This window comes from Lepus europaeus, chromosome 21 (assembly GCF_033115175.1).
Source record: "Lepus europaeus isolate LE1 chromosome 21, mLepTim1.pri, whole genome shotgun sequence".
Taxonomy (NCBI): Eukaryota; Metazoa; Chordata; class Mammalia; order Lagomorpha; family Leporidae; genus Lepus; species Lepus europaeus.
In genome coordinates, this window is record NC_084847.1 from 56,575,814 (window position 1) to 56,598,414 (window position 22,601).

General features: G+C 47.4%; 1 protein-coding gene across 1 annotated transcript in view; it reads left to right on the forward strand.

Moving 5' to 3' along the window:
- The window catches only part of RNF216 (ring finger protein 216), a 140,488-nt gene that overhangs the window by 19,108 nt on the left and 98,779 nt on the right, over positions 1 to 22,601 (forward strand). The window contains exons 4-7 of the mRNA XM_062180141.1: positions 435 to 1,262; positions 2,604 to 2,680; positions 11,168 to 11,270; positions 12,322 to 12,486. Of these exons, the coding sequence (XP_062036125.1) occupies positions 435 to 1,262; positions 2,604 to 2,680; positions 11,168 to 11,270; positions 12,322 to 12,486 (1,173 nt within the window). The remainder of the gene's footprint in view (positions 1 to 434; positions 1,263 to 2,603; positions 2,681 to 11,167; positions 11,271 to 12,321; positions 12,487 to 22,601) is intronic.

Genomic DNA, 22,601 nt, shown 5'->3' on the forward strand with positions numbered 1-22,601 from the left:
TATTTTACAGGTAGAGTCACAGACAATGAGAGAGCAACAGACAGACAGAGAGAAAGGTCTTCCTTCCGTTAGTTCACTCCTCAAATGGCTGCTACAGCCAGAGTTATGCCTATCCGAAGCCAGGAGCCAGGTGCCTCCTCCTGGTCTCCCATGCGGGTGCAGGGCCCAAGCACTTAGGCCAGCACTTAGGCCATCCTCCACTGCACTCCCAGCCACAGCAGAGAGCTGGACTGGAAGAGGAGCAACCAGGACAGAATCCGGCGCCCCAACCGGGACTAGAACTCGGAGTGCCGGCGCCGCAGGCAGAGGATTAGCCTAGTGAGCCATGGTGCCGGCCCCTGTTTTTCCTTATTCTATCTTAGAAGCTAAGTGTAAGTGACATACAGACATAGCTTTCAATTGAATTATTGTTAAAATTTCATTTTTTTTCTTAGACAAATAAACCTCAGACATCACGACCCAATCTCATCAAGCCAGCTGCCCAGTGGCAGGATCTGAAAAGACTGGGAGAAGAAAGGCCTCAAAAGCCTAGAGCAGCATTTGAATCGGACAGGAGCAGCTATTTTTCAGTGTGTGACAACCCGCTGTTTGATCCTGGGAAGCAGGATGACTATGGTGAATTTCTGCATCTTGGGCCTCCTGGAATCTCTGAATTTTCTAAACCAAGAGGCCAGATAGAAAGAGAACCTAAACCTGGACCAAGTCATAGCCAAGCAGCCGACGACACCGTCAACCCCAGAGCAGAGCAGAAGGTCATCATCTTGGAAGAAAATAGCCTTTTCCCAGAAGGTGATCCTTTGGAAACTGCACACCGGTCTTCTGAGGACTCTGAGACAGAGCTTGTATCAAACCTGGGCGGATCCGCTGGTACAGCAGGTGATCAGGTCATCGGAGAAGACTGCTGGCTGAGCCATCCGTACCTCCGCTCTCTGAGCCAGCAGCCCCGGGAGGTCAGGAACCAGGCCGTTCCTCAGGAGCGACAGCCTGAGGCAGAGCTGGGCCTGTTGTTGTTCCAGCGTGAGCTCCCGGGGCCAGCTTTTCCCAGGCCGGAGCCTCAGCAGGATGGGATTCCAGGCCCTGCCTCTCCTCAGCCCGCCCATCCCCTCGGAGAGCTTGAAGAGCAACAGTTAGCAATCGATGAGGAAGAGCCAGGGCCAGCCTTTCCGCTGCAAGGATCTCAGGAGACCGGTTTGAAAGATATTTGGAGACAGGAAGCTACTGAAGTAGATCAAGAACTTATTGCACTACTAGTTAAAGAAACAGTAAGTTTTGTTCTTGAAAATTATTTAAGTAATTGTGTACATTAAATGTTCTGACCTTTCTTTCATAACCAAAAAAAATGTTTGTGTCTGTGGACTTCATTTTCCTAAGTACATGATGTAGGTGCATGGAATAGGAGAAGACATTAAAATGATTGGTTTTTACTTAGCTCTCCAGAAAGCACCGAGGAGTTCTAGCTGCTTATCAAGGTGTCCTGGTGCTTCCACCTGACTTCCTTCAGCAGGTTTTTTTCAGAGATCTGAGTTCACTCCAAACTTAAACCTGTAACACACGTTTATGGAGTTACTTAATCCTGTTTTACCCATTGTAGCAGTCGTTAGCTCCATGAGGCTGATGATATTTAAATGTGATACAGTTGACTAAAATTATAAATTCACTTTAAAAAAAGATTTCATTTATTTACTTGAGAGGTATAGAGTTACAGGAACAGAGAGAGGTCTTCCATCCGCTGGTTCACTCCCCAGATGGCCACAATAGCTGGGGCTGGGCTGATCTGAATCCAGGAGCCAGGAGATTCCGGGCCTCCCATGTGGGTTGCTGTCTTCTGCTGCTTTGCCAGTCCATAACAGAGCTGGATCAGAAGAGGAGCAGCTGGGACTAGAACTGGCACCCATATGGGATGCCGGTGCCGCAAGTGGAGGCTTAAGCTCACTATACGTATCACAGTGCAGCAGTGTGTGGCAGCAGTCACATTTTAACCCCAGTAGCACCATGGGGCTAACAGCTGTCTTATTAGGAAGCCCAGAATAAAAGTTTCCATCATCACCCAAAGTTCTGTTGGATAGCCAAAGAGTAATGCAGGGCTTAAGAATGGGGGTGAGTGTTTGGCAGAGCAGGTAATGTATCTCTTGGGGTGCCCACATCCCATATTAGAATACCTGGTTCAAGTCTCAGCTCCTCTGCTTGCCTTCCAGCTTTCTGCTCATGTATGTCTTGTGAGGCAGCAGGTGGTGGCTCAAGTGCCTGGGTCCCTGCCACCCACATGGGAGACCTGGATTGAGTTCCTAGCTCCTGGCTTTGACGTGACTGGCCCTGTCTGTGTGGCCATCTGGGGAGTGAACCAGCAGATGGAACATCTCTCTATATAAAAGAAAGAACAAAGAATGGAAATGCTAAATGGGAACAGAGAGCCAAAGGATCTCTTAAGAAACTTTAGACTTTATCTTCTATACAACCAGTGAATCTGAAAACCCACACACAGAACTGTTATAACCTTACTCTAATTGTTATTTTGTATATACCTCTTGCTATCTGGTTTTTATTGCCACTTAAAGCCAAACTGAATGAAATATAAGTAAATAATAATAATAATATCTTTCCAGGAAGCAAGATTTCCAGATGTAGCAAATGGGTATATTGAAGAAATAATTCATTTGAAGAATTACTATGATTTGAATGTGTAAGTAGACACCATACTTTTTTTCTTTTCTTTGGTGATAAAATATGTGTACTAAAATTCATCACTTGAGCCATTTTTTAAAATGTTTATTTAGTTAGAGAGCTGTTATCTGCCTCCTCACTCCCCAGATGCCTGCAACAGCTGTGCCTGGGCTGTCCCCGTGGGTGGTAGGAACCCAACTGCTGGAGTCAGGAGTACCTGCATTCAGTATAGCACCTGGGCATCTTAATACTAAGACCAAAAGCCCACTCTCCTTTTTTACATTATTAACTGAACAAAAGAGTGCTTTTTAAAGATTTTTTAACGTTAGAAGGGGTGGGGAAGCCGGAGCTGTGGCACAGCAGGTTAGTGCCCTGGTCTGAAGCGCCGGCATCCCATATGGGCGCCGGTTCAAGACCCAGCTGCTCCACTTCCAATCCAGCTCTCTACTGTGGTCTGGAAAAGCAGTAGAAGATGGCCCAGGTCCTTGGGCCCTTGCACCCATGTGGGAGACCCGGAAGAAGCTCCTGGCTCCTGACTTCAGATTGGCTCAGCTCTGGCCATTGTAGCCAGTTGGGGAGTGAACCATTGGACGGAAGACCTCTCTCTGCCTCTCCTGTCTCTGTGTAACTCTGACTTTCAAATAAATAAATAAACCAGCTCTAGCTCTCAACTCCAGCTTCCTGGCAGTGTAGCCCCTGAGAGGCAGCAGGTGATGGCTCAGGTAGTTGGGGTCCTCCAACTCATGGAAATCTGGATTGAGTTCTTGGCTCCCAGCTGGATCTGGCCCAGTACTGGCCATATCAGGGGTTTGGGGAGTAAGTGAATGTGAACTTCGTCTCTATCTCTCTACCTCTCAAATACAATTTTTTTTCATGATTTTTAAAAGATTGCAAAAGAAAAGTGAGAGAGGGCGCCAAATCAAGGTTTCTCAATGAAGCTTTGAAAAAAATTGCCCTTGTTTGTTGAGAGGAGCGAGCAGGAGCATTGCTGTATGGAGGACTTTGTTGTTCTCGGGTGTTTTTCTGTTACTTTTACTGCTTTCTTCAGAAGACGCTACTGATAAGCAGATGTTACCGTTCTTTGGTCCTCCAGAAAGTCCACAATGAGAAAACTTTGATCGTCCCAAAAAACTATTGCCATGACCTTTGCTCCTGACCCTCCCGTTTTGGCTTTGACTGGAATACATCCACCTCTTGGTAGCCCTTGCTTTACCCGCTGTGCCATGCCAGCCCTGTCTCATCCCTTCTTAAAACAAGTTGTCTATTTGTAAACTGATTTGGAACATTGTCCCCGTAAAACTACTGGTCAAGCATCAGTGGCTCCACTGTTTGTCCATGAGGCTTTGCCCAGTATTTTGATACTTGCTCTTCTAGTTTAGCGGGAGCTCGTGTTGCTCCGATAGAGACTTTCCTCAGACTTCAGACTGATGTCTCTCCCTTCTTTGTGCTTCAAGCCAGCTTCTGTTCAGACCTCTTACATGTGACAAGTTACTCTGAGTTTATTTTGATGGAAAATTTGTTCCATCCATGCATCATTTTTTCTATCATTCACTTTACTTAAATTTTAAGACCCTCATAATAGCAATGTGAAATCAACAAATCTTAATGCTTTGTTTGCACTGAGTATAGACCTCAATTAGGCAGTACAGTTAGAAGGTAAACTATATGGGGCCAGCATTGCGGCATAACAGCTTAAATCACTGTCAGCGTGGCCTCCCATATGGGCACTGACGAGTCCTGGCTGCTCCGCTTCCAGTCCAGCTCTCTGCAGATGTGCCCAGGAAAGCAATGGGAGATGGCCTAAGCACTTGGGTCCCTGCATCCATTGGGGAGACCATTTGGGGAGTGAACCAGTTGATGGAAGTCTCTTTCTCTCCCTCTCTCTAACTCTACCTTTCAAATAGATAAATAAATCTTTAAAAAAATTTTTTTAATGTACCTGGCCATAGATTAGTGATTTGGTCACTTGTGTGATTTTGTAGCCATTGCACCACGTGGTCCCTTTGCCTTGCTCCTTTCTCCTCTCTTCTGTTAGGTCTTCTTCCCCCCATCCTTCATGTCTCTTAACCTCATCTCTTCTAGTTTGAGATGCACTGTTCTTCAGTGCTTTCTTCTAGCTTATGTTCTTTTTTTGGTAGGATATATTCTATTAAAGTAAACTGTGTTAATTTCAATACTTTTTTTTCATTTTAACTTTTTTTAAAGATTCTCTGATTGATTGATTCATTTGAATGGCACTAACACAGAGAGAAAGCGTCTTCTACCCCCTGGTACATTCCCCAAATGCCCGTGCTGGGCCAAGCTGAAGCCAGGAGCCAGGTCATCTGGGTCTCCCATGTGGGTGGAAGGAACCCAACTACTTGGGTTATTGCCGGCTGCCTCCTAAACACGTTAGCAGGAAGCTGACTGGGAAGCAGAAGCAGAACTCAATCCCAGGTACTCCAGTAAAGGATGCAGACATTTCAGGCAGCTGTGTTGTTTGTTTGTTTGTTTGTTTTGACAGGCAGAGCGGATAGTGAGAGAGAGAGACAGAGAGAAAGGTCTTCCTTTTTGCCGTTGGTTCACCCTCCAATGGCCGCTGCAGCCGGCGCACCGCGCTGATCCAAAGCCAGGAGCCAGGTGCTTCTCCTGGTCTCCCATGGGGTGCAGGGCCCAAGGACTTGGGCCATCCTCCACTGCCTTCCCGGGCCATAGCAGAGAGCTGGCCTGGAAGAGGGGCAACCGGGATAGAATCCGGCGCTCCAACTGGGACTAGAACCCGGTGTGCCGGCGCCGCAAGGCGGAGGATTAGCCTGTTGAGCCACGGCGCCGGACTCAAGCAGCTGTTTAACCTGCTGTGCCACAACGTGTGTTCTTTGCCTGTGTTTGTGATCCCTTTATTATGTAAACATTGCAGAACATAGTTACTTTATGCTGTGAACATGGTCTTTATCAAGACTGTTTCTGCAAGCCCTCCTTGCGCCTTGTTTCCTGTGTAGTTAATGAATTGGACTCCAAGCTCGTGTCTTGAGGTGTTGATAGAAGTGGCTCCTCCAGAGCAGGTTTGCTTCTGCTTTGCTCAGGTGTGCAGGGCAATGTCAGTCTCAGATTACTTTAGATTGCTGTCCTGAAGTCTTGGGGCCATCCCAGTGGTGAGAGTCCAGTCCTGCTTGAGGACTGCTAGTTCTCAGGGGAGTTTTGGTTTTCCCTCCATTTAACATCTGTGTTGAAGCATGCTTCTTCCTTGTGGTCTGCTGTCTGTCTTCTGTAAGTGTACCATCAGCCATGGAAGCCAGGAGCTCCAGACACTCAGGATAAACAGAGTCTCAGGCACGGTCTGGCGGGAGGTGTGTGTGAGTTGCTTTCATAGTTCTTTACCAGATTTGAATGATGGGATTATCTTTTGCTGTTGTTAATGACGCCTAATGTTTAGGTTGCATTTCTGTGATAATAGTCCATGTGGCATTTTTCATTATTTGTTTACTGATTATAGTTTCCTCCAGTGTGAATTGCTTAATTCTCTCATTGAATTTCTTTCTTTCTTTTCTTTTTTTTTTTTTTTTCTCTGTTAATGTTTTCATGGTTCTGAAATGTGGTCCTTGTTAATTCGTTATGGGGAGTGTCAATGATAGAGAAGTATTTGAATAGGAAATACCAAGTTTCAGTATTTTTGAAGAATTTATGGTAGGTATTAACCTCACAAAAATGTAGTATACTTGTTTCCCTCTCCTGCAAATAAACATCCTATTTTTTAAAAGATCTTCAGGGTTGGTTGGTTGTAAAATTTAATCAAATTGACAGATTCTAATACTGTTTTGTTCTAACTCCTGAGTCATACGTGTTATTTTTAGAGACTTACTGACTCGTGCTTTGGTGTCATTCAGGAGCAAACATTGACCCTTAAACGCACAAAAATTCTTGTGAAATCCAAAAGGCAATGGAATGTCCAGTAGTAGTAGGTCGTATCCGACCACAATCTGATTTTCCCAACACTGCTTTCCTTTCTGTGAGTCCCTGGGCTCCTAGGATGTTGTTGATTCTCCAGCTAAGATAAAATGTGTTAATGTAACCCAAAATGAAAGCAGAGTCGATTTTAGCAGGCTGGGTATTGTTGTAACTGACTCTCGGCTGGGCTGGGCCAAAGCCAGGAGCCAGGAGCTCCATCCAGGTGTGTTACGTAGGTGGCAGGGACCCCAGACCTTGAGCCATCATTGCCGCCTTCCCACGTGCATTAGCGGGAGGCTGGATTAGAAGAGGAGCTGAGACTTGAATTAGCGTTGTGATGTGGGGTACAGTTATCCCCACAACACCCATCTCACGAATTTCTTTTTTTTTTAATATTAATTATTTATTTATTTATTTGAAAGGCAGAGTTATAGAGAAGCAGAGGCAGAGAGAGAAGTCTTCCATTGCCAGTTCACTCTCTAATTGGCCGCAAAGGCTGGAGCTGTGCTGATCCGAAGCCAGGAGCCAGGAGCCTCCCACATAGGTGCAGGGGCCCAAGGACTTGGGCCGTCTTCTACTGTGGCTTTTCCAGGCCATAGCAGAGAGCTGGATTGGAAGTGGAGCAGCCAGGACTGGAACTGGGGCTTATATGGGATGCCGGCACTGCAGGTGGCAGCTTTATCTGCTGCGCCACAGTGCTGGCCCAACAAATTCTTTCTGTTGAAGAAAAATGTATTTATTTGAATGGCAGAGATAGAGAGATTCACACCTCAAATGGGGCCCAGGCACTTGGGTCATCTTCCACTGCTTTCCCAGGCCATGGCAAAGAGCTGGATCAGAAGAGGAGCAGCCGAGACTAGCACCAGTACCCATGCGGGATGCTGGCATTGCAGGCAAAGGCTTATTAGCCCATACACCATAGCGCCAGACCCTTTTTTTTTAAAAAGATTTATTTGAAAGGCAGAGTGTGACAGAGGAGGAGAGACAGACAGATCTTCCTTCCACTGATTAACTCCCCAGATTGAGCTGGACCATGCTGTAGCAGGTGCCCAGCACTCTGTCTGGGTCTCCCACGTGGGTGGCAAGGAACCAAGTACTTGGACCACCATCTGCTTCCTTCCCATGCGCATTAGCAGGGAATTGGATTGGAGGCAGAGCAGCCAAGATTCGAACCAGCAGTCCAGGTGCAGTGTCTCGAGTGGAGGCGTAACCTGCTGTGTCCCAGCACCAGCCCCAAAGATAGTTCTCTTCTATCTGACCTGTCTTTCCGGAACTCTAGGATCCAGCAGTTTGTTGGTCTTGGTATCCACTGTTACCGCGATTTTATAAACTGGCAGGCGTGACATGCAGGTGGTATTCCATGGCAGGTGTGTGGCTCTAGTGGGTGTGCACATGTAAGGAGTTGTTTAGAACTCCAGGTATTTTTCTGCCGGCGCCGCAGATCAATAGGCTAATCCTCCGCCTGCGGTGCTGGCACACCGGGTTCTGGTCCTGGTCGGGGAGCCGGATTCTATCCCGGTTGCCCTTCTTCCAGACCAGCTCTCTGCCCAGGAAGGCAGTGGAGGATGGCCCAAGTGCTTGGGCCCTGCACCCGCATGGGAGACCAGGAAAAGCACCTGGCTCCTGGCTTCGGATCAGCGCGATGCGCCGGCCGCAGCGGCCATTGGAGGGTGAACCAACGGCAAAAAGGAAGACCTTTCTCTCTGTCTCTCTCACTGTCCAGTCTGCCTGTATATAAAAAAAAAAAAAAAAAAAGAGGCAGCTCCTTGCAGGCTATCAGATGGTCACAAATCACACTGTTCACGTCTGTAATGAATGTGGAGCCCAGGTCAGGGAAAGAAAAAGACGAGACGTCTCTGAACTGCAACACTGGATCAGAAACAGTCATTCCAATACATAAACACAAAATGCTCCCTTGTCATCTGTACTAGCCATCACACAAGGCACTTCCAAATACTCATGGCCAGCGCCGCCGCTCACGTGGCTAATCCTACACCTGCCGCGCCGGTACCCCGGGTTCTAGTCCCAGTCAGGGCGCCGGATTCTGTCCCGGTTGCCCCTCTTCCAGTACAGCTCTCTGCTGTGGCCCGGGAGTGCAGTGGAGGATGGCCCACGTGTTTGGGCCCTGCACCCGCATGGGAGACCAGGAGGAAGCACCTGGCTCCTGGCTTCGGATCAGCGCAGTGCGCCGACCGTAGTGGCCACTTGGGGGGGTGAACCAATGGAAAAAGGAAGACCTTTCTCTCTGTCTCTCTCTCTCTCTGTGTAACTCTGCCTGTCAAAAAAAAAAAAAAGAAGAAGAAGAAGAAAAAGAACTCCAGGTATTTTCCTGCAGAAATAGGATACTTTGGGGGGCGGGGGTATTTCTTTTCATCTTACTTGAAAGAGAGCCATAGATCTATCTGCTGATGTCTCTTCACATACCTGCAATGTCCAGAGCTGGGCCAGGCTGAAGTTAGGAACCTGGACCTCCATCCAGGTCTCTCACATGGGTGGTGTGGGCCCATCACCTGCTGCCTCCCACAGTGTATTAGCAGGAAGTTGGATTGGAAGCGGAGGACTGGGGACCTGAATTGGCACTCTGATTTGGGGCTGTGGCTGCCCCAAGTAGTGATTTAATCAGATGCACACAGTAGCTGCGCCCAAGTAGAGAATTCTTAATGTTGACAGTTCTGGGGTCAGCCTTCAGAGATGCGTATAACCTGCAGTGCAGGCCAGTGCATCCTAGGACAGAGAGCCTCTATCTGACCATGGCTCTAAGGAGTGGGGAACTTTGTTTTTTTGTTTTTGTTTTTTCTGCCAAGGTCCATTTGGATACTTACAACATCGTTCACAAACCACACAAGATTATCAGCTTAGAAATTTGCTGGCTGCAGAGTTGGTGAGTTTCGAGTCCTGCCTGCAGTTGCCTTAGCAGGGCCAGACCGAATGATTTCATGGCAAGTCAGATATTTCCTACCCCTGTTATAAAAGAAAGTGAGCTCAGAATTCTTGACTAGGGTGTCACTCCCCTAGCTGCAACTCTAATATTTGTGCAGGAAGAGGAAATTTTCCTCTCCAGACTTTTAGAGTTGTGTCTGTAGACCAGAGAGGCCATAGTGTGGAGGAAGAGGAGAGCTTAGAGATGAGGACCACCTGGGGCTCTTGGCCGTGACAGTGAGGAAGAAGATAATGGAGCTGTTGCCCTTCCAAGAGGTGGAGGAGAGAACTTTGTTTAGCCGGCCTGGGCTGTGAGTTTGTTTTCTAGTCCCCAAATTGTCTGGGTGTGAGAGAGAAGCAGCTGGAAATGGGCATGTTTCCTGTACCAGACCTCTCCTGCCATCATTAGGAGCCACACTGTGGACATTGGGCCAGAGAGAACTGAAAGGAAGGGAGTTGAATGAGAATTGTGGATGGAGCACCTGAGAGGGGGTGGGATCATCCCAGGAATCTGCAGGCGCAAGGAATAGAAGTAGGACAGAGAAGATGGTAGGCCCCAGTTGCCCAGCGAGCAAAGCTTTCTTGTGACTGACCCTGTCTGAGCTGTGCCCTCCACGTGGGCTCATCGTAAGAGCAGTTGTGTGATTTGATTAAGCCCTGGAGTGAAGAGCCTGGAGTGGTAACATTTGTTATGTCTGGGTAGTGATACGTCAATGTGTGTTGTCCTACCCTGTTACTCTTTTACCTCTGAAATACTTGATAGTAATCATTCTATAGAGACAAGGCTAATGGCTTTGGGTATGGTCTTTTGTAAGAAAACATGATCTGTTCCTCACTCTTGCTTCAGCCAAATGAACTGTGCGTAACTCAGGGCTCGTAGAGGTTTTTATTACTATTGAGGTAAGGTGTTTATGAGTACCAGAAGGTCTTTTGTAGTTATTCACTGTCTTTGCAAGCTGTTTGTAATTGTAATTGTGAATATACAATACACTTTTTCCTATTTCTTACTGTTTTCTTGACCAGAAAATAGCTACTTTGAGTCTTCAATTTCATAAAGTTTAGCTGGTAGTCTTTTTTTTTTTTTTTTTTTTAATTTCACAGGTTGAGTTAGACAGTGAGAGAGAGACAGATAGAAAGAAAGGTCTTCCTTCTGTTGGTTCATCCCCCAAATGGCCGCTAAGGCCAGAGCTATGCCAGTCCAAAGCCAGGAGCCAGGTGCTTCCTCCTGGTCTCCCATGTGGGTGCAGGCGCCCAAGCACTTGGGCCATCCTCCACTGCCCTCCCAGGCCACAGCAGAGAGCTGGACTGGAAGAGGAGCAGCCGGGACTAGAACCCGGCGCCCATGGTGGGGGATTAGCCAAGTGAGCCACGGCGCCGGCCACAGCTGGTAGTAATTTCAACCGCTTGATTACATCACACACAACTAATAGACAAGCTTCAGAGGAGCTTGCATTCATTAACATGTTCATTGCTCTTTAAGCTAATCAGAAATAGAAATTCAGTGTAACTCTTCATTTCTTTGGTTTTCTGGAGTGCAGGCACCTTCATTCCTTGATGGGCTCGTTGTTTGTGACTACGGACTTTTTTCAAACAGTGCACTTGGATCAGTGGGCAGATACGAGAGCTGGAGGTAGTGTGAAAGTAACATCATTTGTTTTTGCAGACTTTGTAATTTTCTTCTGGAAAATCCAGATTATCCAAAGAGAGAAGATAGAGTCCTTATAAACCCCAGCAGCAGCCTGCTTGCCAGCCAGGATGAGACAAAGGCAAGTGTTGTGCTCTGGTCTTGCTGTTTCTGGAAATGCTCTGCTGTTGTCTTCATCATTGCTGTGGAAAGAAAGTGCCTTGTCAGAACACATTTGTGATGGAAAGTGGGGTTTCAGAGCAAATCTGTGCTTCGCTGGCATCTCTCAGCTCCAGCCACTTTGAATTGTGTATTTCACTTCTGCCTTGTGTTATTCTTATCTTCCTCTCCCATAAGGAATTAAATCCTCTGTATTTTTTGTTGCTGTAAAGCACATTCCTAAAATGAAACAGAAGTTGGCCAAAATTCTTTGTGTCATTTTAGAGTTTTTCTTAACATTTTATTATGAAAATTTTCAAGCATACAGAATGATTGAGATATTTTGTATTTATAACCTGTGTTCCTACCACCAGTGCTACTAAAAAATTAACATTTTATGGAATCCACTTTATTACATAGGTTTCCTGTTTTTCCATCAGGACATCTTTATAATATTCATTTTATTATAATGCATTTCCAAGTAAATTACAGCACTTAACCATACCTCCCTGTAAATCCTTCAGTGTGCTGATCATTACTTGAAGTTTATTCTTTGTGTTTTTTTTTCTTTTGGTATAACAGTTCATGTAACTGTTCAACCACATCCCATTATCAAGATGTAATGGTTTGATTTTTTTTTTTAACTTTAATAATTATGATCTAAAGTTGGTGTTAGTATGTTATATGGTCAAGGAAAGTGTAGTTCAGAACTGACTTAAGGTCTATTGTTTAATCCTCCCCCTTAGCACAGACTCGAGGTTTTCATTTAAATATTTTGTCACGGGAAAACAATGTTTTATGGAGAGAAACCAGCTGAAAAAATGCGTTCAAACCCCCAGGTACACTTGTTAGTTCCATCTAGAGACACGAGTTGCCAGTCGTTGGCCTCTGAGCCACTGTTCTGTTTATAGGGCTAGAAACCTTCATTATAGAGGAGTTGTAAGAACAAACGATTATTCTTTTTGGCAGTACTTGTCCCACAGTGATTCCCCTTGGAAACACCAGCCTCTCATTGTGTGCTCCTCTCATTCCAGTTGCCTAAAGTAGACTTCTTTGACTATTCCAAACTGGCTCCTCTTGACCAGCGCTGCTTCATCCAAGCTGCCGACCTCCTGATGGCCGACTTCAAAATGCTGAGCAGCCAGGACATCAAGTGGGCCCTGCATGAGCTCAGAGGACACTATGCAATCACCCGCAAGGTGCTCGACCTGCCTTTCCTCTCCTGACTGCTGCTTCCTGTGCTAACAGTGGGTGGTTCATCTTCTGGAAATGGGGATGGTTGTGATGGCAAAGAGCTGAAGGTGTTTGTTGGGGTGGGGTTAAGTAGACAGGAAGATCTGAAAAGAAATGATGGGGCCAGCATTCTGATGTAGCAGGCTCCAGTTCTGATCCAGCTCCCTGCTAATGTGTCTGGGAAAGCAGTGGAACATGACTCAAGTGGCTGGGCCCCTGCTAGCCAGGAGACCCAGGTGGAGCTCCAGGCTCCTGCCTTTGGCCTGGACCAGCCCCAGCCCTTGCCGGCCATTTGGGGAGTAAACCAGCAAATGGAAGATCTCTGTCTATATTCCTCTTTCCCCTGTGCCTCTCCCCCTCCCTTTCAAATAAATAAATCTTTTAAAAAAGGAAAGAAATGATAGATTAGTCTGACCATGAAGACATGGAGGACAGCAGCCTTATGGAATAAAGGATGATTAGAGGACAAAAGGTTAATTCCAGTCCCGCTCCTTCCTGATTGTTGACAGGGTCATACAGCCATCCCCCAATGGCTCTATTACCAGTTACAGGAACCCAGGAACACACTTGCGTCCAGCTGATGGCTTGCCTCAGAGTGGGCAGCTGCTGACAGCACCAGGGTTTACTCTCAGGGCCTGAAATAAGATGGCACGTTAGGGCCTCTGCTACGTAGCTGGGGTGGTACTGGTTACTGAGCTGACACAGATGTACTCATTTAGTGAGGTGCCCTGCACAGTACTTATCTGAGAACAGCAGCAGGCAGTTCCCAGAGGACTGAGCGCCAGCAGAGGCCCGCCCCCGCTGCATTAAACCTTACCCTCCTAGAGCTCTCTGTGGATCTCAGCAAACACTCACGTGTATTTTTTTCCAGAAGACAAACGTGAAGTGACTGTCATGGTTAAGATGCCTGCTGGTCTTACCTGAAGGAAGGTGAGCCGCAGGTGAATGTGGCTCATGCTGAGTTTAGCCCGCGCTTTCATTGCCTCCAGACTCAGGCAGCTGCCGATCCGAATCGTGGGTTAATTTTAGGTAAAGCTCCTCTGAAGGGAAGTTGGAGCTTTCTGCTTCCGAGTCTCATTCCCAGTGCTGCGTGGTAGGGAATGCCTGTGCTGTCCGTGAAAGTCAGACTCCCCAAAGTTATTTGCACGACATCTGTGGGCCTGCAGCAGGACTCTGCAACTTTTCAGTTCCTGGGGAGCCCAGAGGAATGGGGAAATGGCAGCAGTAAGCAGTGGCTCTTGTGGTCTCATTCGTCCTGATGGTGCCTGGGGAGAGCCCCATCCAGGTGCCCGTGGAAGAAACTGCACTAGCAGGTGTCCTTCCCACCTACTGTTTGCCAAAAAAAAAAAAACCAGAAAACAAAGGGTCTGGTCATTACACTGCCCAGTCATTTGAATGGGTGGTGTAGATTTTTGTAGTTATGTTGCAACTCTTCGGTAAACCTTGCGCAATCCTCAGGCAGCTTTGAATGACAGGAAAATTCATCTAAAGGTTCTCCTGAGCTACTTCCTAGCTTTGAAACTCTTTGTTTGAAAAACTCATCCAGTTCTCTTTGTGCATTTCCTCCTCACTTGCTGCATGTTTCTGGTCCTTCTGTAGCTTCTGGTGTTTGTATTTTTTTTGTTGTTGAGATTGTTGTGTTTAGAAATTTACATGGGTTTTGAAGTGGGGTGGGTCATGCTATGTGAATTAAAGAGGTATGTTTCAGAGGAAATACTCTGTGGTGGAAATGAAAATTTGCACCCAGTTAGAACTTAGAACTTAGGCTTGCTATGTGTTAAAGTTGCACAGGAGTTCTATCTTCTGGAAAGTAGCTATAGTATAGACCAAGGGATGGGCAGCGTACTCACAAACATTTCTGGATTGTACAAATGGTATGGCTTTTCTGTGGCACCTGTAAACAGGACCACTCATGAAGTCATGTTCACTGTGGAGATTGTGTCACACTCCTCTGGATTTGCCCACACACATGTATTATTAGCATACGAGGGTAGAGATTGTGTTCTAACCAGCCCCTGTTCACCCAGCATTCAGCTTTGGTGATTATCAGCTCATGCTTAGTCTCAGTGCATCTCTATCCCTGCCCAGACAGTTTTGGAACAAATTACAAATATCTCATCTTTTTCCTCCACAGCTATTTCAGTGTCTGTCTTTAAAAGATATATACTCTAGGCCGGCACCGTGGCTCACTAGGCTAATCCTCCATCTGCAGCACCGGCACCCCAGGTTCTAGTTCCAGTAGGGGCACCGGATTCTGTCCCAGTTGCTCTTCTTCCAGTCCAGCTCTCTGCTGGGGCCCGGGAAGGCAGTGGAGGATGGCCCAGGTGCTTGGGCCCTGTACCCGCATGGGAGACCAGGAGAAATCACCTGGCTCCTGGCTTCAGATCGGCACAGCACGCTGGCCATGGTAGCCATTTGGGGGGTGAACCAACGGAAGGAAGACCTTTCTCTCTGTCAAACTCTGCCTGTTAAAAAAAAAAAGCTATATACTCTAAAGCTGTTTAGTTCTGTATACATTCCTACGGACTTACTTCTAAGGGTACAGTTTAAAAACTTGCCATGGAACCTCAAATCCTCTTAAGCTGGGTGGTAAAAATACCATCTTAAGTGTTAAAGTGATCATATAGATAGGGTTAAGGGTCTGGTTATAATAATAGATAGAATTAAAAAGGAATGAATGTTCCAACATGGGAAGCAGTCCACACAGCAGACTCATAGAATGACAATCGCTTTAAATAGCACTCTGACCTCAAAATCGGCCCTTAAGGCATTCTGGTTGGCTGAAAAGCCCTTGAGAGCATTTCAGGCATGGAAATCCAAGACACTGAGGCAAGAATGTCCTACATGAAGAATCTCAGTGGGTGAGACCCCAGTGGAGAGAAGTGGTCATCAAAGATGGAGGTACTTTTCTCTGAAGGGAGGAGAGAACTTCCATTTTGCTTACAGCCTTGTCTAAATACTGACAGTTTGTGGGTTCAGAAGACTTCCATAGCCTAGGCAGCTCATGTCAAAAGCCTCAGGTGATCACTGATGTCATACATAAGAGTGTTAGTTGTTAAATTAACAGCAAGAGACACTGTGCACTAACTTCCCACGCAGAACCTCTGTCCTCAAAGAGTTATAGTATAACTATGTCTAAGTGCTCCCAAAAGATGTATCATTATTCTTGGGTGCTTCCTTAGAGTTAATTAAGTTTCTAAAATTAAAAAAAAAAAAAAGTGAAATTAACTTCAAGATGCAATGATTTTGAACAGCCCTTATCTCGACTATTGAGGAACAGTTTTTTGTTTTGTGTTTTGGATTTTTTTGTGCAAATCGTTGAACACTTTACTTAGTATACAGTTGGTCTTCTGTGTATAAAGTTGATCAAAAATGGATCTTAGTGGAGAATGGGACTTGGAATGAGAGAGGGAGGAAGAGGAGGGGAAGGAGAGTGGGTGAGATGGCAGGTAGAGTGGGAAGAAAAACTATATTCCTAAAGTTGTACTTAAGAAATGCATGAAGTCTGTATTCCTTAGATAAATGGTTTCTTTGGGGGGAAAATAAATTAAAAAATAACAAAAAAAGATAAATACTCTTTCAAAAACATAATCAAAATGCCATGTCACAACTTCTGGATGTGTTGGCAGTTCCTTTAACAATTTTTTTTAAAGATTTACTTATTTATTCGAAAGGCAGAGTTACAGGGAGAGAGAGGTCTTCTGTTCACTGGTTCACTCCCCAAATGGCCACAACAGCTAGAGCTGGGCCTATCTGAAGCTAGGAACCAGGAGCTTCTTCTGGGTCTCCCATGTGGGCACAGGGGCCCAAGCACTTGGGCCATCTTCCAGTGCCTTCCCATGCACATTAGCATGGAGCTTGATTAGAAGTGGAGCTGGGACTCAAATTGATGCCCACATGGAATGCCGGTGCCGCAGATGGTGGCTTTACTCACTATACCACAGTGGCAGCCCCTCAGTGACTTCTTTGGTTATATACAAGTAAAAGCTATTTACTACAATTGATAAGTTACTTGAATTTCTTATTAGGTTCTGTTTCCTTCTCACTTGATTTTTTGTTTGTTTTTTGTTTTTTTTGACAGGCAGAGTGGACAGTAAGAGAGAGAGAGAGGGAGAAAGGTCTTCCTTTACCATTGGTTCACCCCCCAATGGCCACTGTGGCCAGCGCACCACGCTGATCCGAAGCCAGGAGCCAGGTGCTTCTCCTGGTCTCCCATGGGGTGCAGGGCCCAAGCACTTGGGCCATCCTCCACTGCACTCCCAGGCCACAGCAGAGAGCTGGACTGGAAGAGGGGCAACCGGGACAGAATCTGGCGCCCCAACCGGGACTAGAACCTGGTGTGCCGGTGCCGCAGGCGGAGGATCAGCCTGTTGAGCCGCGGCACCGGCCCTTACTTGAATTTTTTCTTACAGCTTATTTGTTGAAAGCATTGAGTCTGTCCTGTAGGTTTGACAGTCTAGATTTCATTGCCTACATCCCTGTGGTGTCATTATCTAGTTCCTCTGTTGTTTAAGTTGATAGATTTAGAAATTTGATCAAACTTATGTTTGATTTTTTTTTTTTCTTCCACCTTGGATCCTAGTTCTATTTCTGCTACTTGTTAGTATGTGACTTGAGCAAGTGTCTTCAACTTGTCGACCTTTAGTTTTCTTTCAATGTAGATAGAGAATCTTAGATAGCTATCAAGAAGATTAGGTAGTAATGTGTGTAAAGCCATAACCTAGTGCCTGTTATATGTCAGATTTCTCTTTTTTTAATATTTATTTATTTATTTGACATATAGAGTTAGACAGTGGGGGGGGGGGGCCTTCCCTCCATTGGTTCACCCCCCAAATAGCCGCCACAGCCAGTGCTGCGCCGATCCGAAGCCAGGAGCCAGGTGATTCCTCCTGGTCTCCCATGCGGGTACAGGGCCCAAGCACTTGGGCCATCCTCCACTGCACTCCCGGGCCACAGCAGAGAGCTGGACTGGAAGAGGGGCAACTGGGACAGAATCCGGTGCCCATATGTGATGCTGGCGCCGCAGGTGGAGCCATGGCACTGACCCGATTTCCTATTGTTTTGATAATTTTTTTATTCCAGCTAAATGTTTTCACACCTGACAGCTCAAATACAGCTCTTTCTATTGTCAGCTGTCAGTTTACCCCTCAGTCCATCTGCCCCAAACTTGCCTTCCTCTTCCTGGTTCCTCTTGCTGATCTCTGTTCTTGCTACACAGCCATTTTCCGGAAGCCTGCCTTCAGCCTCATCTTGGGAGTTCCGTGTGTTGTTCTCCTGGCTCATTTCCTGAATTCTGTATCTGATGACGTTCCTTGTCTTGGATTTTACTTTTAAAGATTTATTTTATTTATTTGAAAGAGTTAGAGAAAGAGGTCTTCCATCTACTGATTTCACACCCCACATGCCCACAACTGCGAGAGTTGAGCCAACCCAAAGCCAGGAGCATCTGTGATAAGTACTTTGAAAGAAAACTACAGGATGCTTTAAAAGGGAGAAACAGGAGGCCCTTAAGTACTTAAGCCCCTAAGAACACAGGGGCTTCAGGAGGGCCTTCCTGACGGATGACGTTTAATCACTAATCTAACCAGGAGTTAAGGGAGTTGTAGAAATAGAAGATGTGGTGTAGGGGTTAGTGCTGTGGTGTCACAGGTAAAGCCACTGCACGCAGTGCCAGCATTCCATATGGGTGTTGGTTTAAGGCCCAGAAGCTCCAGTGTTGATCCAGCTCTCTGATGGTACACCTGGGAAAGCAGTAGACGATGGCCCAATTCCTTGTGCCCCTGCACCCATGTGGGAGACCCAGAAGCTTCTGGCTCCTGGCTTCGGATTGGCCCAGCTCCAGTTGTTGCCACCATTTGGGGAGTGAACTAGCAGATGAAAGATAGTACGCTTGCTCGCTCGCTCTCTCTGCCTCTGTGTAAGAGAGGAGAGCTTCTTCTGGGTCTCAATCTCGCATCCACATGGGATGCCAGCACCTCAGGCCGGGGCTTAACCCACTGTGCCGCAGCGCTAGCCCCCTTAGTCTGGGTGTTCATATCCACACTTGACATTGTTTCACTGTGTTGAAGATCCTTTGCATGTTAGTTTTTTCTTGTTTAAAAAATTATTTATTTGAAAGGCAGAGTTACAGAGAATGTTTGCGATGGATGGGAGACAGAGAGAGAGAGAGAGATCTTCCATGTGCTTGTTCCAAATGGTCACAACGGCCAGGGCTTGGCCAGTCCAAAGCCAGGATATTGGAATTCCATTTGGGTCTGCCACATGGATGGCAGAAGCCCAAGCACTTGGGTCATCCTCTGTTGCTTTCCCAGAAGCATCAGTAGGGAGCTGGATCAGAAGTGGTACACACAGGACTCAAACCAGTGCTCATAGGGATCCAGGCATCCCAGGCAGCAGACCAACCTGCTGTGCCACAGCAGACTCCAGGCTTTGTCTTGAAAATACTGCCGCAGACTGTTGAATGCCTGCCATGGCCCATACAAGGAGTATCTTTTTTTTTTTTTCTTACAGACAGAGTAGACAGTGAGAGAGAGAGAGACAGAGAGAAAGGTCTTCCTTTGCTGTTGGTTCACCCCCCAATGGCCGCCGCAGCCCGCGCACCGCGCTGATCCGAAGCCAGGAGCCAGGTGCTTCTCCTGGTCTCCCATGGGGGTGCAGGGCCCAAGCACTTGGGCCATCCTCCACTGCACTCCCGGGCCACAGCAGAGAGCTGGCCTGGAAGAGGGGCAACTGGGACAGAATCCGGCACCCCGACCGGGACTAGAACCCAGTGTGCCGGCGCTGCTAGGTGGAGGATTAGCCTATTGAGCTGCGGTGCCGGCCTTTTTTTTTTTTCTTTAGATTTATTTTGTTTATTTGAAAGGCAGAGTTACAGAAGAAAAGACAGAATCTTCCATCTTTGAAAAATAGGGGCCGGCGCCATGGCGCAGTGAGTTAATCCTCTGCCTGTGGCTCTGGGATCCCAATGGATGCCGGTTCTAGTCCCAGCTGCTCCTCTTCCAATCCAGCTCTCTGCTGTGGCCTGGGAAAGCAGTGGAAGATGGCCCAAGTCCTTGGGCCCCTGCACCCGTATGGGAGACCTGGAAGAAGCTCCTGGCTTCGGATTGGCACAGCTCCGGCCAATGTGGCCATCTGGGGAGTGAACCAGCGGAAGAAAGACCTCTCTCTGTCTCTGCCTCTCACTGTCTGTCACTCTACCTCTCAAATAAATAAATAAAATCTTAAAAAAAGAGAGAGAATAAAGGAGCCTAAATAAATATATAGGTATATTTAAAGATTCATTTATTTATTTGAAAGGCAGAGTGACAGAGGGAGAGACAGAGAAAAATCTTCCATCTTCTAGTTCACTCCCCTAATGGCCATCATGGCTGGGGCTGGACCAGACCAAAGCTAGGAGCCAGGAGCTTCTTCACGGTCTCCAACATGAGTAGGTATCTTTTGATTTTCCCAGGCCATTAGCAAGAAACTGGATTGGAAGAGAAGCAGCCAGGAATCAAACTGGCATCCATATAGGATGCTGGCTTGACAGGCAACAGCTTTACTTGCTACACCTCAGTGCTGGCCCCCACAAGAAATTTCTTAATGAGCAGCCGAAGCCCCCTTCCTTTGAGGGAGTTAATTCTAGTGGCTAGGGCCATCTTTTTTTTTTTTTTTTTTTTTTTTGACAGAGTGGACAATGAGAGAGAGACAGGGAGAAAGGTCTTCCTTTTTGCCGTGGGTTCACCCTCCAATGGCCACCGCGGCCGGCGCACCGCGCTGATCCGATGGCAGGAGCCAGGTGCTTCTCCTGGTCTCCCATGGGGGGTGCAGGGCCCAAGCACTTGGGCCATCTTCCACTGCACTCCCGGGCCACAGCAGAGAGCTGGCCTGGAAGAGGGGCAACCGGGACAGAATCGGTGCCCCGACCAGGACTAGAACCCGGTGTGCCGGCTCCGCAAGGCGGAGGATTAGCCTATTGAGCTGTGGCGCCGGCCATAGGGCCATCTTTTTACCCACTGTTTAGCTTCTGCTGTCTGGGGATCTCCCCCTGGGCTTCCTAGATTGCTCCCACCACATGGCTTTGTCATCCTGGTGTCTGCACGTGCGAGACATTCCCATCTCTGGGCCTGATCTCCACCAGGCTTCTGAATCTGTGTCCATCCCTCACCCTTCACATCCTTAACATGCCATTGTAGTGCTTCCAGGTCATCCTTACAGAAGCTTTGGCAGTTGTCACAGATGTCTCCAGTATCTTACCAGAGTACCTCAGTTCTCAGAACTGTTGAGTGCCTGTCTGATTTGTGAATGTTGAAGCTGGGAGAAATGTCAAACAACAAAAGGAACACTATTCTTGAACATTTGCTGTTCCTAGGTTCTTTGAGCTGAGCTTTGTGAATACTGGCTGACTTCCTGATGGGTTAGGACTAGACCTGAGGATGCTGAGATCCATGGACACAAAGTAGCTTTCTTCCAGAGGAAGCTGTTAGGAGGGGCCAGGGTCAGGGATGGTTAGAACAGTAAGATGAGTCTTCCAAAAGCCCTGAGAGCTGGGAGCAGTAGGGAAGAGATGAAGGTGGTGGTTAAGCCGTCTTAAAGGAGCGATGTTCTTCCAGAGAAAGGATACGCACAAAGGCTGAATCGAGAGTAGCCATGGTGCCTTTGGGGTATGTAGACTAGCAGGTCTCAGAAGGAAGGAATTACTATTAAAGCAACATTTTGAGGGGGCCAGCACTGTGGCACAGCAGGTTAAGTCACCACCTGCAGCGCCAACATTCTGTTGAGCACTGGTTTAAGTCCTGACTGCTCCACTTCCAGTCCAACTCCCTGCTATGCACCTGAGAAAGCACCCACGCTGAAGACCTGGATAGAGTTCTAGGCTCCTGGTTTCAGCCTGGCCCAGTCCAAGCCGTTGTTGCCGTTTGAGAAGTGAACCAGCAGATGGAAGATCTCTCTCTCTCCTTCCCTATCTGTCACTCTTTATAGAGAAAGGCTCCTTTAATTTATTATCTTTAAAATATTTATTTATTTGTTTGAAATGCAGATTGATGGAGAACAAGGAAGAGTCAGAGATACTCATTTGCTGGTTCACTCAGATGGCCGCAGCCACCAGGGTTGGTCCAGGCAGGCAGGAGCCTGTAGCTTGTCTGCCATGAGGGTAGCAGGGGCCCAAGTGTTAGGGCCATCTTCCGCTGCTTTCCTGGGCACATTAGCAGGGAGCTGGATTGGAAGTGGAGCAGCTGGGACTCTTACTGGTGCTCCAGTATGGGATGTCATCATGGCAGATGGCAGCCTAACCCACTGCGCCACAAACCTGGCACCTCTAGGCATTTTAAAGATACAGTTTCCTTTGCGGCGCCGGCACACCAGGTTCTAGTCCCGGTCGGGGCACCGACCCTGTCCCGGTTGCCCCTCTTCCAAGGCCAGCTCTCTGCTGTGGCCCGGGAGTGCAGTGGAGGATGGCCCAAGTGTTTGGGCCCTGCACCCCATGGGAGACCAGGGGAAGCACCTGGCTCCTGCCATCGGATCAGCGCGGTGCGCCAGCCGCAGCGCGCCTACCGCAGCGGCCATTGGAGACTGAACCAACGGCAAAAGGAAGACCTTTCTCTCTGTCTCTCTCTCAATGTCCACTCTGCCTGTCAAAAATAAAAAAATAAAAAAAAATAAAAAATTAAAAAATTAAAAAAAAAGATACAGTTTCCTGCCAAGTGCCGATTTATGTTTGTACCGTGTGGGGCTTCCCTTGCTATCTAAAAAGAATATTTGTCTTTTTTTTTTTTTTTTTGACAGAATGGACAGTGAGAGAGAGTCAGAGAGAAAGGTCTTCCTTTTTCTGTTGGTTCACCCCCCAATGGCTGCTTCGGCTGGCTCACTGTGCTGATCTGAAGCCAGGAGCCAGGTGTTTCTCCTGGTCTCCCATGGGGGTGCAGGGCCCAAGCACTTGGGCCATCCTCCACTGCCTTACTGGGCCACAGCAGAGAGCAGCCGGGACAGGATCTGGCGCCCCGACCGGGACCAGAACCAGGTGTGCCGGCACCGCAGGTGGAGGATCAGCCTAGTGAGCCGCGGCACTGGCCTAGAAAGAATATTTGAATGAGAACAAAGT